Genomic DNA, 19760 nt, shown 5'->3' on the forward strand with positions numbered 1-19760 from the left:
TATACCAAATCAGCAACTGGCAATGCTCATGGCATAGTCCAATTTTTATTGGAATTTTCCATGGAATGTTCTTATTACATCAAATTCATGTAAGGTGAAACTTTGATACTTTTTTATTTTCAAATTACAGCAAATTCCAAGTTAATGTTCAAATCAATTTTATACTACTACATAAAAATTGGTAAATTAGAGTGTAAATATTTAGAAAGGTATTTACTAGAAAGATTGATGATCTTAAGGACTGTTTTCAGTCTAATTACAAATACTTAACCAGTTGACTCAAGTTTTTAAAATTGTAAAAAATATTTTCATTTTAAATTTATCAGAGTCAGTTCTTTGGAATTTCCTCCATATTCAACCTTTATGGTTGATGATGCCATGAACACAATAGTGAACAAGAAGTGTAAAATATACTTATCTTAGTGTTTATAAACCAACACAGAAGAAAGCTACAAATTCTCTGAATAATCAAGCAAGGGAATTCTTGACAGGGAGATGTAATAGAGTCAGGAATCAGACAGGTCTCCTAAGAACATAATGTCACTCTTACTAGAAAAATAAACCCAGGTGCCATTTTCTTTTCATTTTTTCCTAATCTAATAACAAAGGTGTGAGTCCTTTATAGTGCATAAAAACAATGATTTTATATCTTATAAAGATTCATAACCACTAGGGGATATAAAAGACACTGTAGACTAATTTTTTTTCAAGTAAATTAAAAGTTACTAAGGACTATAAAGACAAGGGCCACCCAAGGCAGCAGAGCTGTTCATGCCCCTGTGGCTTTGGCATTACCCCAATATTTTCTGTATATTCTTTGTAATTATAAAGCTTTTTGTAATCTGTGAGAATCTGCGTAATCAAATTTTGTTTTGGATTTAAGTATAGATTTGGGTGAGTCAGAAAATAAATCAATAGCAGATCTGTATTACCCAAGGATAACATTTATTCTGCAGAGAAATGGATAGGTTTCATGTCCTTCAAATAACCCTCCAAAAATATAATTTCTGAGACTTGAGCATTTGAGATGAAACTTCTTGACAAGTACAAGACACACAGGTAGTCTCCTCTGATTAAACAGTCATTTAACTCTTAATTGTTGAAGCCCTTAACATGGTAAATTTAAATCCTCTCAATTATTTTAGACTGATGGTAAAAGGAACCAAAGGGAGTTCTAATATTTCTTCAATATAAATCAATTTCATTTTCCATTCAACATTAGACAATGAGGTATTTCAATCCCTTAATTGCTATTCCTAGGGAATAGGAAAAAAATTAAAGTGGGTGTTACCAAATACTCCCCTAGGCATGAAAATCTCAATTAGGCATTTGTAGAGTGCCTAATTTACAGAAAATTCCCAGGGAACAATTTAAGATAACTAGTTGCAAAACGTTCCCCTTAGGTAAGTTAATGAGATGATTTGCTGAATGGGGCTATTATTAATAAGCCAATTACATGTTGAAGGGCAGCTACTGAAAAAAAATGGTCATTTTACTTTGATATAGCTCTTATTAAGCAATCCTCTTTGTCAGAAAATAGATAGCAGGGCCATATGTGAATTGGACACTTCTTAGTAGTAATTATGAAGTTATAATATCATAGAGAGAGATGTGCTATCCTCCATATAGGTAGGGGGTCAGAGGAAAGGTAGAAGGAGTCATAACATTTTTTAATTTGTAGAAGCTTCCTCATTGTGTTTATTCAGAACAAGCAGAAGTCCATTAACTTGCTTTACGTGGTTTCGTGGCATGTACAGTCAAACAAATCATTAATAAAAACTGAATAATTATAAAATTAAAGGACAATAGAGAAGATGAACTCATTATAAGTAGACTAATTTTAGGTTCTTCTGATTCTTTTGATGTATGATTTCCAATTTTCTATGGACATAAAGCATTTTCTGGATTTCCTGGCAGCATGGTTCAGTTGATATTTGTATGACTTTGTAAAAGGATACAGGATTCTGCAAATTCAGATTGCTACTGTGACTATAAGACAGGTGATTTAGCAATTAGGATAACTCACATATACATAAATATTTAAATACAAATGTATTATATATAAGCATATATTTATATGAAAATAAAAATATTTATGAAACATAATTTCTCATGAGATTTGGGAACATTAGTGTTTGGACAATTTTAGCACAAACCTTTTAAATTGTTATTTATTTTTTTTTCATTATGATAAGTAACTCAAATTGCCTTTGTTCCATGTCCTGAAATTTGGTAAAATTTTGAAAGATAATTCCTGTTTAATATGTCTGTAAACCTTTATCACCCACTTACTACTCAAGGGAATAAAAATCTAATTTTTTTTCTGGTCATTATATTCTGTGTTCTCACATCCATTAAAAACTTGCACATAGCAAAGAATCTTCTTCACAACTGATTTTTAAACTTCTTTTTGCATTCATCATTTCTCATATTTATGAATCTATTATAAGACTATATATAATTGCATAACATGAATTGATTGATTCACTGATGCATGTGTTCCTTCTGACAACAAATACTTTGTTTTACACTATCAATACAAACATGAACAAAACCATCCCCTTCTTTTACAACAAAGAATTCCACTAAAGCACTTCATACTTTTTAATGCTCAAAGTTATTCATGTTTAAAAATATTTCAAAACCGAGGCCAATAGCTTTAAATATATTTCAATGTGCACATTAAAATCTTATTAACTAAGAAGTTCACTCAACAAAAGCTCAACTTTATTATTTATCATTTTAATGCCCTTTTAAAACTTATCTCTTCTTTCTGTTCCAATTGAGATATTATACAACCTCCCAGACTCCAAATGACTTAAGAAGGTCAATTAAGACATAAAAACATATGTTATAACCATTGTTGTTGGTCCCTAAGGCACATTCCTCACAATTGATTTTCACTTACCAATTTTCCTGAGCCTTTCTTAGCTCAAGAAAACTATTTAATGTGCCCACACTAAGTGGTGGTTATGATCCCATAGCTATCATCAAATTAGAAGAAAAATTGTGAAAAACTCATGGAGTTTTAATTAATTTATTAAATTATGTGGAGTTATATTGACAGTTCAAGTACAAAATAGATGTGAATATTCTGTACTTAAAAACAATTTCTGCATTATTCTGAATACTTCATTTGGTTAATACCCTTGTCTTTACCTCCAATCTTTAAATCCAAGATTTAATCTTACTACTCTATAGTTAGAGGTGTTAATTTTCATGAAGGATCCAGAGAGACATCTCATTCAGATTTTATTATTCTAGTTCTATTCTAACAAATTCTGTTGTCTTGATGTGTGAGTGAATGAACCCATGTGCTCTATTTCAGGGTAACATAGGAAAACATGTGCTTCCTGATTCACAATCTACAGGAATTTACATACTATCTATCTGTATTTGTAAATGGGAAGTCCAGTGTTTTTCCCTTAGCATATTAAGTGCTTATACTTAGTGTGTACTAGAAATCAAGAATCATATAAGGGGCATATTGTCTCTGTTATATTTCTCAGAATACAAAACATACTCTTGTCTAAAATGGATCTGAAAGAAGAAATTTTGTGAAAATCTTAGGGGTGTTAATTATTTTCCAGATTCTCTATCTGATTTTTTTCCATAGAGGTTATCTAATTAAAAATTGAATTTCTTATCTCTCAATCATTTTTCACATTATTAAATTGGACTTTGCTCACTATGAAATTCATGAGGGTTTAGAAACTAACAGATGAAGTGGTTTAGAACATACTAAAGGAACAGATGCTCAAGTAAATCATTTCAATGCAAGGAAGAATATCAAGTCAAACGCCATTTTAAACACTTAGTGCCAAATGTTCTTGAAAAAAAACCCACATTTTTAAATGTCAAGAAAAATGTGAATAAAATTGTCCCTTTATGAGATTAGCTATTTACTTAATCATGTTAATATAACTTCTTATTTAATCATAGTACCTTGAATGGGACCTTCAAAGCAAGAAACTTGTAGATGAGAGAGGTAGAAAAGGGAGGGACAAAATATAAGAGTATGTAGAATAGTTTAACACATTGAAGTGGAAGGCATACTACTAAACAATATGCTAAGAGGAAAGTGTTCCAGAACGGCTGTATTTGGAAGCACAGGACCTGAGCAGCTGAGGTTAAATGAGGTGGTGGTTGAGGTGTTGATGTAATTTCACAGGCAGATGTTTATGTGGATACTATGCCTGCAAACTGTGTTAAGTTTGTATAGTCTTATCTTCTGTGATCTGCACCTTCTCTTCACCAAGTCACCCAAATTTTCTGTTTCAGTTTGTCCTTAAAAAATGTAAAAAATTATCATTTATATTTGATTGATTATAAAATACAACATCTCCAAGAGTGAGCAATACTTTTCTTGTAAGGCAAAACAACATAAAAAATTACCTTTTCAAAACTTTTTATAGGTGCCAAAAATTCTGTTATTAAAACAATATTCACTATTAAAGTGCTAGTGGCTCAGGGACAAGTAATATAGTAATAGATTATCAGTTAATTTAGTCATTTTTAAATTAATGCAATAAATCATTTCCATTATAATATTGAAAACTGAGACTTCAGTATTTTTTGGAATTTGAAAGGGTGGAAATTGGCAATGAAGAGGAGGGGAACAGGAAAGAAGGAACTGGGTAGGAACAAATATTGGGGGGGGTAAACAAAATTGTTGGATAAATAGTAAGAAAAATATTATTGGAAGATAGACATTTACTTAAGATAAAATTGGTAACTGTTAAATTTTAAGCTAAGGCTCATCCATATCAAGTTAACTCTGTCATATCAACTATGTGAAAGTTAAAATTTGTTGATAACCATTATGTAAACTTGCATCTTTCTTACTTTGCTAATCTCATTATGATTAACAATGTAATTATTTGGATCTAGATGTGTTTCATACAACCTTTTCAGAAAAGCTAAATTGTAACCCACATTTAAAGAAATCAAATAAGTGCAAAGTCAATTTAAATATTAATTTGTTTTAAAATAAACTATATTTATATACATATATACATATACTCATACACACACACACCACATATTTCTGAATGTCTGAAATGTCATTATTGACATTTTGTGACTATAACTGGCTACAAATCTGAGTAGCAAATTGCCTGGGGCTACTGCCAGCAGTGCAGTGAATGGGAGGCAGTGATGTGAAATATTCTGCCTTGGTTGATAGAGCTTCAGATCCTCAAAATGAAACTTCCCAAAATGCCACTACTGTGCCTTTCAGATACGCATTACCAGTGACGAGCATTAAAATGATAAAAATGATCACATTAACAGCTCAATCCTCACATTAGTAACACTAAAAGGCCATAAGATAGATTTCTATATGATAAGAAAAAATTTTCATTTGCTTGGTGGTATTTTACTAAAAGATTCACTATATTGCTAAAACAGGAGACAGATTCAGCTAACTGGCTTATCCCTTCTTTTGTTGTTTCAAGTCTCTTCACATTGTGAATATGTACTAAAGCTACCTTTTTAGGAACATCCTCTATATTCTTAGGATATAATCCTAAGAATATAGTAAGAATAAAAGAGTATGAACAAAAATAGCTTGGATTCCTGATCATATTTCTAAGCTACTATCCTAACTCTGCATTATCTAACAAATATACTTATTTAATTCCAAAAAAAAACCCGTCATCTTAATTTAATTTAATATCTTCAATTAATTACGTTTTCTATTGTCTGAAACCCAAATGTACATTATATCAAATAAACAGTCTATATCAACTTGAAGAGTAAAATGTACATAAAATCCACTTTCCAGGAATAAGATATCCCTTAAGTTTTGGGGTAAATATGTAATAACATTTATTGAATTTGTATTAAATGGAGAACGATGCATACTGTGTGCTGTAGTATTCTTAGTTTCTGAAGTATACTTTTAGATAACTGGAAATGTGAACAAAGATGAAAAAAGTTAATCCAACAGAAAAACATCACAGCATTTGTAAATTATGCCTGATTTCTTAATAAAAGGCACTAATAAAAGAATTAAAGAAAAGGTACAGTGTAAAATAATAAATATTTTCTATCTTCAATTGAAATCAACAAGTCTGGTTTCACTGAATTTGTGCTATTTACTACTATCAACTTATTAGAAAAGATAATCAAATATAGCTTTAATTTTAAATAAAAATTATATACATAAAATATATGACATATCCTCACAACTAGTTATTGCCTTTTTAAAAAATATTATTATTGTAGATGGACACAACATCTTTGTTTATTTTTATGTGGTGCTGAGGATCAAACCCAGGGCCTCACGTGTGTGAGGCAAGCGCTCTACCACTGAGCTACAACTCCAGCCCTAGTTACTACAATTTAATGTTCTCTAGTGGATGTGACTGGAGTTCTTTACACATTGTCAGAATATACCTATATATTATACCATCAGTTCTTCTAGGTGTAATTGTAGGTTGGCTATAACCTGCATGGAAGGCCTCTTGTTCCAGTACAATTCATGAATTTAATGCAAGCCAATGTGCCTTTGAGAGAGAATCTCTGCCTTCCATATAACTTCCAGATGAACAAAAGAGAATGTTCAAGGGACTTGGCCTAAGTAGCAAGACACTCTCACACCCCTGAGAGACCAATAGTGCTTTCAGAGCTGTCTTGTTGTCAAGGAATGAAGCCTGCACAGCAGAGTAAGCAACATACTCATGGCTGCCCATCACTGTCAGCAGGAAATGTGGACCAAAGAATTGTCTTGTGAAGGGAATATTAATATTAAATTGAAAAGACTGAAATGAAATGTAAAAATAAACATGGAAGCAAGGCATTCACAATCAAATTCCCCTTTTATCACTTTTCCAAACCTAGGTGTTTAAATGTAGAAGAGCAATATTATAATTTAGAATATTGTGGATTGTAGGAAAATATTTATATTTTTCCACATGCTATTAAGAAGCACACTTTATAACCCATTTATAGCAGACACAATCAATGTTACTTATGGAAAAGGTTTAAATGGTTTTTGGTATCATTTTCAGCTAAAGAGGTAAAGTCCATGGGGACACTTGTTTCTCAGCACTCCATAGCCAGCAAATGTCACGCTTCCCCCATGTCTGTCAACAGTACTCGTGAAGCTCTGGACTTCATTTATTAACTACAGCTAACTAAATTTCAGAAAATGAATCCTGTTTCCTAAAGTTTATTGTGCTCATTCTTTGCTAAATATTAAGGACAAAGTAATCTAATTATTTGATTATAATAACTTATTCTGAGGTGTGATTTGCTAATAATTCTACCCAAAGTATAAATAATGAACAAGAGGACATTGCCCAAAGTTACTAATATCAAGTGTAATGGAAAGTTAAAATTCACTGTGAAACTTGTCAGAAAAATAAGACAAATGGTATGTTCTTTCTGACATGTTGCCAATTAATATTTCACACCAAGAAATTAGAATATGCAATCCAAGAGATAATTTTGAAGCTCCATTTTTACATTTCACCAAAGGGGGAAAATAATAATTTATAATAATGAATATCAGGATTGAATATACATTTTCCAGATCTATTAACATAGTGTGACTCAGTGTCAGTAGAATTTGAAACATCTGATACAAAATAATAATAAATAAGGTACTTACACTTCTATATTTCACTATGTATTCCAAAATAGGGGCCCCTCCATCATCCTGTTTGGTGATACTGAGTTTAAAACTCTTCCCACTGCTTGGCTGTCCGTGTATGGATGGAGGACTTGGTTCACCTAGATACGCAATACAACATTTCTTCATTTGCACACATGCCACATACCTAGAGAAACTGCATTTTAATAAGAGGAACATGGTCATATTATCAAATATATATTTTCCTGGATTCTACACTTGATATTTGCTCTTTGTTATGATGTGACCTCAGGTCTGATTTACTTATCTGAGAATCTTCAACACTCAGAAATCTGGAAGTATCATGCCAAAATTGTGGTGAGACATATTATTTATATTGATGTGCAAATGCTTGAGGACAGTATTGATTATTCAAATGTAAAACTTTATTTCTATTCTTATAAATAACATATAATCCTAAGTAACTTATTAATGTAAATTTACATTGCAAAATTTGTTGCCTGCTTTCATCAGCATTGTGTTTCATAGATGTAAATTCTAACAGTTTGTAATTTCCAATTCTTTGGACTGTTTTTTTTTTTCAGTATTGTACTATTTTTAGTTTCGTCATATATTTGCCTTTGATACTATTCTTTGTGTACACTTGACATAATAGAGATGCTAATAAATTTTGAATAAAACAAGGATTCACTTATGTGTAAAACTTTTCTAAGGAAGGATACCATTACTGCTTGGTGACTTGGAATGGGGACTCTCTGCTCTGTGTCCCTGATTTGATATGCTTGGCATGCTCTGGCATCTATCTCTGTTTCCTACAGTTCTCTAAGGATATCGTTATGGCTATGAGTGTGGTTACAGAAAGGGTAAAACTAAGGATAAAACACAAACTTTAGTTTTCTGTGTTTCAGAACACTGTCTTTAACCTGTTCACCCAGAGGAATGTCAAGGCAGACAAATAAGCACAAAATGTGAAGAGGATTGCATGCTGCTGATCTGCAGAAACTTGGTTCTGTTTGATTAGTTTTGTTTTCTCAGCAAGTTACCTTTATTTATAATGTGGTATTTATAAACTTTAGTAAGTAAGTAAATTCTTTTAGAAATGGTTAGGTCACAGCTGGGCATGGTGGCTCAGACCTGTAATCCAGCAACTTGGGAGGCTAAGACAGGAGTATAGCAAGTTTAATACCAGCCTCAGCAACTTTGTGAGACACTAAGCAACTAGCAACTTAGCAACACTCTGCTTCAAAATAAATAAAATAAAATACAAAGGTCTAAGAAGCGTTTCAGTGCCCCCATGTTCAATCCCCAGGACCAAATAAATAAATAAACAAAAACAAAAAAGTAGGTCACTAAAGCAATATGACAATGAGATGTGTTGGCATATAGATAAGAAAATAAGTAGAAAAATAGATCCACATGTTATAGCTATATTGGAATAGAATCAAGGAATTGTAGACTAAATTTCCAAAAAGTTAATTAAATTAGCATATAGGTGTAAGGATCCAACATAATTTGTATGCAAGAAATAGAATAGTATTTTGGCTAAGTGAATTGTAACTTCTGTAAAGAAGAGTGCAATAATTCATTAAAAGTATTTAGTAATCAGGGGAAACCAAAGTATTTAAAATGAATTATAAATCTCAGGTGGTTTCATATAATTTCTAAATCAGAACTGAGAATTTCCATGTTGTATACTACAAATTCATTTAATAGCATTACTATAATAATTTTAATAATAATATTTGAAATAGTTATGAAGCAGAAACTATATTTTCAGAAGTAAATGCTTTACAAATATATTTTAAATACTGATGCATACATTTAACTGTTAAATAGATCCACTGTTGATTTCAATAAATCAAATTGTTATTTCATTTCAGTTGATATTTCCTTTGAAAAATAAAATTCAGAACAAATGTAATATTGGTTCTACTGGAGTTAAACATACTGAACTAATAGTTTTTGTTTTTGAGTACAATAGAATGTTTATGCAAAAGTAATAATACCAATAATAATCAGTAACTATATATATATATATATATATATATGTGTGTATATATATATATATATATATATATATATATATAGCTTTGGCATATTAAGTACTTTTCATTTATTTTTTTTTTTCATTTGAACTTCAAAAAATCCTGAGAAGCAGCTAAATACACCTTTTAAATTATTCATGGTATTTGGGAGAGATATGTGTCCAATTGTAAAATTGGAGAGATCATCCAGAATTGAATGGAAGAGATCATGTCTTCATTGTGAACTGATTTAGAGTGACCCTAGGTTTCACCAGAAGTAAAGAAATCAAAACAGACTGCGGAGTTTTATAGAGAAAGGAAACATCCTTTCTCTTCTTCAACCTCCATATAGAGAGGGCTTTGAGGCAGCAGTGGAGGATAGGTGAGGCAGGGGCCAGGCAAAGCTGTGTCTGGCGGAAAAGTGGGAAGGTAGGAAGGTGAAGGTATGGTTGAAAATTTTAAGAAGACTGTATATGGATCAGATAAGAGGTAGGATTAGGCATAGAGACATATGTTCTGGGAGTCATTTTGGTAAAAAAAAAAAATGAGCTACTAAAAAGAAAATGGCAGTGGAAATGGAGGGAAGGAAATTTGTCTGACAAATTTTATGAGAATCAATAGAAACTTCTTGGTCAAAATTAAGGTAAGAATTTATTTAGGCCAATTTGGCTAATGTGTGTATCTGGTAGGTGGTTATATGCACTTATTTTATAAGTCTTCTGCCATATTCATTATGGTTTCTCATATAACTTCACATAAACTAAATACCTCAGAACAGCATAGTTATAAAGAAAAGGTTACACAGTTTGTTTTCTCTTGTAGTCACTTTTGTAACTGATTAACTGAATGTTTCCTTTTTTGTGTCACTTAAGGGATAAAGGGAACAGTCATGCCTCAACAAAAGAACAGAATATTGGTTATGTTAAATAAACATTTTCCACTATCTCACATCATAAAGTTTGAATTCTAAAATCCAATTAATTAGCTGGTGTATAGAAAATCTCCTGATAGCAAATTTTAGGCTATGTATTTCACTGCTCCTTTCCTTTTTTGCCTACCTTTAAAGCAAAGTTATATTAATAACACAAAGATGCCACTATTTTTAGAAATCACTTTAACAGAGGCATGATTTATTTTCCCAAAGTGTTATAACATATTCCTGTATTTAAAGATTCCACTAAAATTGCAAATGAAGAAAAGGGCAATACAGAGCAAAACATAGATGATTACTTACGAACTGGCAATGTTTGGAAGATTTCTATTTTACTGTAGTCTCCTTGCCCTTTTCCATTTACAGCTGCAACCCTGATTTCATAAGTTGTATTTGGTTCCAGGTTGCTCAAAACAACCATTGCTGAAAGAAAAAAAGAAAAAAAAAATACATATAAATATATGAATATATACCTAGGTTTAATGTGTTTCAATAAGGAAAACAGATTAGCTTGTTACAATGTTGAATATATAATTTCACTGTGAATATTTCTGTGAACTACCTGAAAAAAAAAAGGATGGTCACATTAGAAAATAATAATCTATAAAATTTTCCTCTTCACTTCTATTTTAGCCTTCTGATCCCAAATAATAACATTCAAAGAAAAAAAAAAACTTTTAAGTTCCTTTTTGCGATACATATTCTTAGATAATATAAAATAAAATATATTCTCTCATTTTTATATTGTCCAAGAAATGGGAATGTTGTAAATAAATAATCTTTTCTGTATGTATCCCATAAGAGATGGAAAGTAGGATTAGGATTCTAAGTCAATTATTTCTATAGAATTTAATAGAGACATGCAATTCAACATATAGAGTCCTGGCTACTGATGTGAGGTGCTTCCGTTATGTTAAAGAAGTGTCACAAAATCAAATACACAGTAAAAGTGGATCATTTATTTTAGAATCTCAAATGAAATCAAACTACTTTTAATACTAGTTTAAAGTATTCTTTCCTCATTCTCACAGTATCTTTCCTCTGAATTTCTTCTCAAAACAGAATAGTTATGAGAAAAAAAGTTATAGTGATTTTTTCCCTGCAGTCAGAAACAAAATGTATGTGCCCAAATGTATGAATGTATGAAGAAAAATAAAACTGGAAAGGTTATGGGTCAAATGGAAGAGATCATGTTTTTATTGCAACAGATTAATATATATATATATATATATATATATCTGGTAAACTACCCTACCAGTCCCGGATTCAACATGACAAAAAGGAAGAACCTGAAAAGATACAATGAAGTAAAGGTGATTTGATAATGTTGAATGCAAGTGTGGATTTCAAAATATTATACCTTCATAAGTTCTCTGATGAAATTTATAAACTTACATAGATGTCTTTATCTTTAGTCTCTTTGGATAAAGAGCAATAATTTTATGAGTGTAAATGGACATGTCTTAATGACAATCAAAAAGAAATCATGTCTGCTTTACAATAGAAACAAGTCAAATGATCAATTCATAAGAGAAGATATAATCAATCACAAAATAAAATATAGAATTATATAAGTAATCAGAACCATATTTTCAATGCTATTGAGTTTTTAAACTGTGGGTGAAAAATGATTGACATTTAACAAAATACCAAAGTAATAATACATTTTTCAGATGATTACATTGTCATATATATTCACTAGATGACATTTTCCACAATGTCTGAGGAGACTTAATAAATTTGTTTTGGTACTTCAGTTCTTTCCCCAAATATTCCTTATCATTGTGTCTGTTTAGTTTTTCATATTGGTAATTACTACATCTTCACTGAATTATTCATTAAGCTCTATAAAAGAAAAATAATTTGTTGAATGTACTGTAGAGATCTTTTCTTCACCTAAAATACAAAATTAAATATGTAAATTATGGAACTCCAGATAAATATTACTTAAGAGTGGAGTCTATATATCAACCAGAACTGATTTTTAATTCTTAATTTGTTTTATTGAAACAATATGCATATTTTAGGGGCACCATATTTTATTTTGACACATATATACACTGTTTAATATTCAATAAAGAAAACCATGTTTATATCCTCAAATACTTACCATTAATTTGTGGTGAAAATATTTCAAATAGTTTCTTCTAATTTTAACCAGATTTTATGTAATCACATAGAGATGTTTTAAAATTGGCAGAAAGAATAAATTTCCAACTGAAAAATTCAGGTCTGTATATCTCTATTTCTTTAACTTACCAGGAAATCAAAATTGCTCTTGAGAGAGTGAATCACCTGTTAAGCCTCAGATTATAACACAAAATGTCATATTGAAGGGAAAGAAATTAGGGAAAACTGATTGGCACAGACATTTGATTGGTGGGAAGCTGAAAGGATAAATGGGAAAATAATGGCTTGAACACAATGATTCCTATTAGATTTTTCAGGAAAGGCAAATCCAGTTCATGATCAGGAATCAATTTATATATAATATGAGCTCCAGAAAAAAAAATGTAGTTACAATGTAGAGAAGATGATTGCTTGCATGGATCTTGTTATGTAGATTATGGAAAACAAGAAAGAATCTAAATTAGATTTGTATCTTAAATGCTAAGAAGTTGTAATTCTGACATTATTGGGAAAGCTTCTACTCAAAGCCAGCATAACCAAGAATTCACAAGTAACAGTGCTATCCCACTCCTCTGTTTATACCCCAAAGACTTTAAATTGGCATATGACAGTGATACAGCCCTATCAATGCTTATAGCAGCTCAACTTACAATAGCCACACTATGGAGCCAAATAGGTGCCCTTCAACAGGTGAATGGATAAAGAAAATATGGTATATATACACACAGTGAAATATCAGTCAGCCATAAAGAAGGATGAAATATAGTATTTGCAGGTAAATGGATGGGGCTCAACAATATCATGCTAAGTAAAATAAGACAATCCCCACCAAACCAAGGCTGAATGTTTTCGCTGATACACAGATGCTAATTCACAATGGGGCCAGGGCTAGGGAAGAATAGAGATACTTTGGATTTGACAGAGAGGAGTGAAAGAAGGGGAGGAATATAGGGGTAGGAAGGATAGTAGAATGAACTGGACATTATTACCTTATGTGCACATGTGACTACACAATCGGTGTAATTCCACATCACGTACAAACAGAAGAATGAGAAGTTATACTTCATTTGTGTATGTGTCGAAATGCATTCTATTGTCGTGTATAACTAATTAGAAAACATTTTTTAAAAAGTTAATCTTATTTTGTCAATTTAATTGGTAATAAGCATAAGTAAAATTAAAAGCAAGGGGAATAACATCTGCTGTTCTTCAAAGACAGATTTTATAAGAATGTGTTTATTCTTCAAGGCATAAAGCAAAAAGTATTCTTGTGGATAAACAGTCTGACATCATAGTGCTGTCAGTATTCAATGATACACTTCTTTCCCCCAGGGAAGCATGACTTGATGTAGCATGGGCACATTAGGTGAGAAGACTCCAGGAACTCTGACTGCAATGACTTCTAAAGTAAGACACAGCAGTATGATGCATGACTTCTAAAAGAAGTCATGGAGTTTTGGGCCTGGTCTCATCATTGACTGGATCCAAGCAAGTCTTATAGCCAAGTTGGCCTATCAATTTTTAAATAGACTTTCATATTAAATGTCATGAACAAAGGCATAAAACCAAATTTAAAAAAGATATAGATAAAATGATTTATAGTTGGTGCAAAAACCACCACCATGCATCCTTTACCTATGAAAATGGGAATATTATCTGCTGTCTGTGAGATAATACAAAATCATATGTAGCTCCAAAGTGATTCATGTTTTTACTATATGTCTGATGACTAAAAACTATAACTGCTAAATATGCTTCCAGTAATATTCACTTAAAATATTAATCACCATTTACATGGATAATCTACAGAGTATTAGAGTATTTGCTACATAAGAATATATGAGAGTTTACTGTTGCTAACAACATCAATATTTCATGTTTCTCCAGATTTCTGTAATGTACAGTTGTAGCTGTGATCATCATTGCAAAGGCATGCAGTATATTGTTTCATAGCTACATCAATCAGGGCAATCAGAAATGTTCATACTCAGTGATTCACCCTGAAAGCAATTCAACTAGAAAACAACAGAATTTGAAGCACACAATTTTAACTGCAAACAAAATTCCTCATAAATCAGAAGTATGGAGATCACATACTAGTTGTAGGCTAAAAATAGAAAATAACAGATCCATTAAAGTATCAGAACATATTTAATCAGAGGAAAATCAAGTTTGTACTTCCTTTAACAATAATAACACCCACCCCTCAATTTTTTTTTTCACATTTTACTTGAGTTATCTGCTTATTACAGGCAAAAGTTCTTTCTGGCCGGCTGGTCAGCATTCTCCTTTTTCAAACATTTCATAGGGGCTATGACAAGTCTAGAGTGTCCCATGAGGGCTTCCAAGGGAAACTACTTTTTTATTTACATTATGATCAGATCAGAGTGAATTTGATTGTTTCTTCACCTTCTATTCTGCATATCAAGGTTTCCCTGTTACTAAGTTTCACAGCAAAGTACTTGGCAGGGGAGAGGAGCAAAGAGGGTAAAAATAAAGGTTAACCTGTTATAACAGTGGGCTAAAACACTTAACCTTAAGCTGAATGAGGGGAGGGCGTATAGATGATCTTCAAAATTATAGGGAAAAGGTTTGAAAGTAAACCTCTTGATGCAAGTTTTACAAAGATCATGTACAAGACGTCAGTTCGGTGTTGAGTTCTGAATTTAAAGGTTTTGGTATAATAGCCCTTATATGAGGCTTATTAACATTCTGTGAAAATAAAGATCATTGTATGAAATAGAAAGAACACCATAAATGGACTAAATTAAAGAGAAGACAGGAAAAAATTCCAGGGAGGCCAACCTGGAACTGTAATTTGCTTTGACTTTCTTAAATAAGAGGATACATACATAAATCATCCATAATTTACTGGCATATTACCAAACACAGGGTTTCTGAACATGTTCAAGCTAGGGCTTGAAAGCAAACCACCACTTGAAATACAAAAGGCTGTGTACTCTATAATAGAATCTTGCCTCAAATTACCAAGCTTGTTAATGGAACACATTTTTTCCCCTTAAATGTGACCATACAATAGAACAATGGAACTATAAACTGAGGTGTAGGGTGGGTACTTTCCCTATAATTTATTAGAAATTCAAACTAAGAATTTAGGTGGAAGTAGAACTAGATTATAAAATAGTAAAAGTTCTGTATGGTCAAATTTTGTAAATTAATACACATTATAGCTATATTAAGCTAGCATGATTTAGAAATCATAGTGCAATTCTTCTGAAATTTATAAACAGTCAACTAGATTTCATTGTTATGGCACAGGGATGAACTCTACAAAGCAGCTGGTTTTCCTAATTAATTTAATGTTTTTCTTTGATTTAAATATTAGTGAGTTTCATAAATATCCTTTGGGTATAAATGCAAAATGTATAATAAATAAATGATATTTATTTGGGGAAATGACAGAAAAAAATAAACCCTTACAGTGTTTTTATAAGCATGGAAATGATGCTGAGAGAGAAAAAAAAAAGAAATTATATTCTGTATATGGAATTTGGACTTTATAACAGGGAGCTAATCAAAATTTGTTTAGATAATATGTTATAAATATCTTCCCTTTGTGAAATTAAGCAGAGGCTAAGAAACATTCATGTACAAACTTTAGAGCATAAGAAATTACTTATGTGTTAACTAATTAGGCAGAGTCAAATTCTAACGTGATATTAAACTTATTCCTATTCTTCAGGTCTTAAATCCTGGATCACTCCATGGGGTTTTTGTGCCATTCAATGTAAGCAGATAAGGTTTCCGTCAAGGTCAAACTGCTATATCACTCACCTGAAATGGGACTGTTTCTATTGCCAAACAGGAACACTATGGAATAATTCTGAGCTATAAGAAATCACAAAGCTTAACTGGATCATTCAAAATTACAATTGCTAGAAATATCAGACAGATCAGAAAACTGAGGGAAGTAAATTTCCCAGGGAGGATTCAGTCTTTGCTCAAATAAAAACAAGGCAATACAATTTTTAATTTTATTAAATTGGAAGGAAATGTTTCCTCCTGCAAGAAATTGGAACAGGCTTAAATAATAAGAAAGCACTTTTTTTTTGCTTCTATCCATAGTGTTGAATTTTTTAATATTTTTATTCCAGTTACACATGAAAAAAATGACTACAGGAATAATCCATTGATATAGAAAGTGTCTTAAGATTTCTTTTAAGATTTTATGTATGTAATTATCTCCGTTCAATGTTTTTTCATTTACATTAGAAATTTAAATTTTCACATTTGTACAAATTAGAGTGTATTTCAAATTTCCAATAGTTTTATTCATAAGAATATGATCCTTCATTTTAAAAGTGCTTTCAAGACTTGTATGAGTCATATAATATTGTATGAGATACACCTGGATATAAATATCCTTTATAGATGTATCCTCCATTATAAATAAATTATATAAGTATATGTTAATAAATAATAGAAATAAATTAATAATTGTGTTATTTTTGTGAGGTTTTATTTTAAAAATTGCCGATGACAATAAAATCACAGGTTAGCACTTCTAAATATCCAGTACTTTCTTATTGTACTGTTTTAATGTTATTTTCCATCACAAGTATGTGTAAAATAAAAAATTTAACAACTGAGTTTTAACTAAGGTGACATTTTTACACAAGGTACATATTACTTCTTGAAGTGAAATGGCTCTAGCTGAAATATGCAAACTTCACCTATATGAAAAGTATGACTTGAAAACACTTTAATCAAACCAAATATGTTTTATAAAAATCATATATGTTGAGAGAATTTTTTTTCCATTTCAAATGGAATACTTTTAAGGTATATAACATTGTTTAACCAGGAAGAGTTCAATTGATAATTTTTTTTTTTAAGATCCAGTATGTATGCAGTATATAGTTGATTACATTTCCTTTCATAGTCTAAAACAGTAGGTTCTTAAAAGTTCTTAGGACATTTATGGATGATTGATTACAACTCGAAAATGACTTTTCACTCATATACCATGAAACCCTTTTTCTGCAATAAATCGATTTTTACTTTGGCAGATGGGCAGATTTAAGTTAGGCATTTGTAATACAATATCCCTTTTCTTTTGTGCCTAAAAAGATCTGAACATACTTTTAGTTATTAAATTTCCTAATAAACTATATGCATCACTTTTTCTGACTTATTGATCATATTCTATCATTGCATTTGGCTATCTTTGAGAAGCTTTTTATTATAAAGATCATATGAAAATATGAATTGTATGTAAATATTGTTGCCAGCCTTCATGTAGTCTATGCACTTTATGTGTAAAATATTAATTCAGTAAAGATTTTTTTTAATCTGCCAAAAAAAAAAAAAAAAAAAAACAGTGCTTTTAAAGAAATTGGCTAAAGGGCACATTTGTTAAAACTGTTGTCTATTATCACTCATTCACATTATTATTTTGCTGCTGAACATTTCAAGCACATTTTACTTCTCTAAGTAAAAATTATCTGGGGGAAACAAAGCCCTCTATTTAAATCTCATTTCAAACTGCTTCTTTTTATTGGAGCATATTAATTATACAGAATGTTAAATTCCATTGTGGAATATTCAAACATATATAAAACTATAATTTGATCAATTTCACTCTTTGGAACCTGTCAAACACACTTCCCCTCCTTTTCCCTGATCCCCTTCTACTACCTGATGGTCTTCTTTGTACTTTCATGGTGTCCATTTTTTTCTTAATTCCCTCTACATTTACACATTTGATACAAAACTTAGAGAAATTCCCTGTGTTTGGCTTATTACACTCAAAATTATGGTCCCCAGTTCCATCAATTTGTAGAAAATGACACAATTTCATTCTCCTTTGTGGAAAAATACATTTCCATTAAGTATATATATACCACATTTTCTTTATCCATTCATCTGTTGATGGACACCCATGCTAATTCCATAACTTGGTTGTTGTGAATTATGCTGCTATAAAAATAGGTATTCACATATCTCGAAGATATGCTGACTTGAATTCTTATGGATAAATATCAAGGAATGGTAGAGCTGGATCATATGGCTATTTCATTTCTACTCTTCTGAAGTTTACCATACTCACTTTCATATTGGTTGTACAAATGTACAGTCCCAGGAACAGTGTATGAATTCCTTTTTCCCTGAATCCTCCCCAGTATTTATTGTTATTTGCATTCTTCATGATTGCTATTCTAATTGGAATAAGATGAAATCTCAGTTTTGATTTGCATTTCCTTGACAGCTAAATATATTGAATATTTTTTCATATAATTGTTGGTCATTTATACACATTCTTTTGAGATGTTAGCTAAGTCCATTTTTCTATTCATTGATGGGGTTGTTTTAATAATGCTGAGATTTTGAGTTCTTTATATATTCTAGATATTAATTCTCTATTGGAAGGGAAGCTGGCAAAATTTTTCTCTCATTCCATGAGATTTCTCTTCCTTCTATTAAATTTTTCCCTTTGCTCTACAGAATCATTTAAATTTTATGCCAACCCATTTATCGATTCTGTAATTTCCAAACCTCCTTGGATCCTATTCAGACCTATATACTAAGTGCATGCCTTATTTTTTCTTCAACAATTGCAAGTATCTGGTCTGATACTTGGGTCTTTGATTCATTTTGAGTTGATTTGTGTGTAGTCTGAGAGAGAGGGATATAGTTTTATTCTTCAACATTTGAATATCCTGTTTGCCTAGGACCACTTGTTAAAGTGGCTGTCTCCCCCACCCCCGCCCCTTTAATGTATGTTTTCAGCACCTTTGTCAAGAATCTGATCATTTTAAGTATTTGGTCTTGTCTCTGTGTCATCTATTCTATGTATCTTCTATGTGTTTGTTTACATGCCAGTAGCATGGTGTTTTTTTGTTACTATGACTCTAGTATAATTTGAAGGAAGGTATTGTGATGCCACTTAAGATGACTTTAGCTATCCTGGTTCTTTTCTTCCATATAAATTTTAGATACATTGTTGTTGTTGTTTTCAGTTGTGAGAAAAATAACATTGGTATTTTGATGAGAACAGCATTAAATCTGTAGATCACTTTTGATAGTGAGGCCATTTTAACAATGATCAATTCTGCCT

General features: G+C 31.1%; 1 protein-coding gene across 3 annotated transcripts in view; it reads right to left on the reverse strand.

Moving 5' to 3' along the window:
• The window catches only part of Ncam2 (neural cell adhesion molecule 2), a 484565-nt gene that overhangs the window by 39462 nt on the left and 425343 nt on the right, over positions 1 to 19760 (reverse strand). For all 3 annotated transcript variants that reach the window (XM_058574574.1, XM_058574576.1, XM_058574575.1), the window contains 2 exons: positions 10856 to 10975; positions 7616 to 7737 (listed from right to left, as the gene is read on the reverse strand). In XM_058574574.1, the coding sequence (XP_058430557.1) occupies positions 7616 to 7737; positions 10856 to 10975 (242 nt within the window). The remainder of the gene's footprint in view (positions 1 to 7615; positions 7738 to 10855; positions 10976 to 19760) is intronic.

The sequence above is a fragment of the Marmota monax genome, unplaced genomic scaffold (genome assembly GCF_021218885.2).
Source record: "Marmota monax isolate L192 unplaced genomic scaffold, Marmota_monax_Labrador192_F-V1.1 WCK01_AAM20220418_F8-fsc00016, whole genome shotgun sequence".
NCBI lineage: Eukaryota > Metazoa > Chordata > Mammalia > Rodentia > Sciuridae > Marmota > Marmota monax.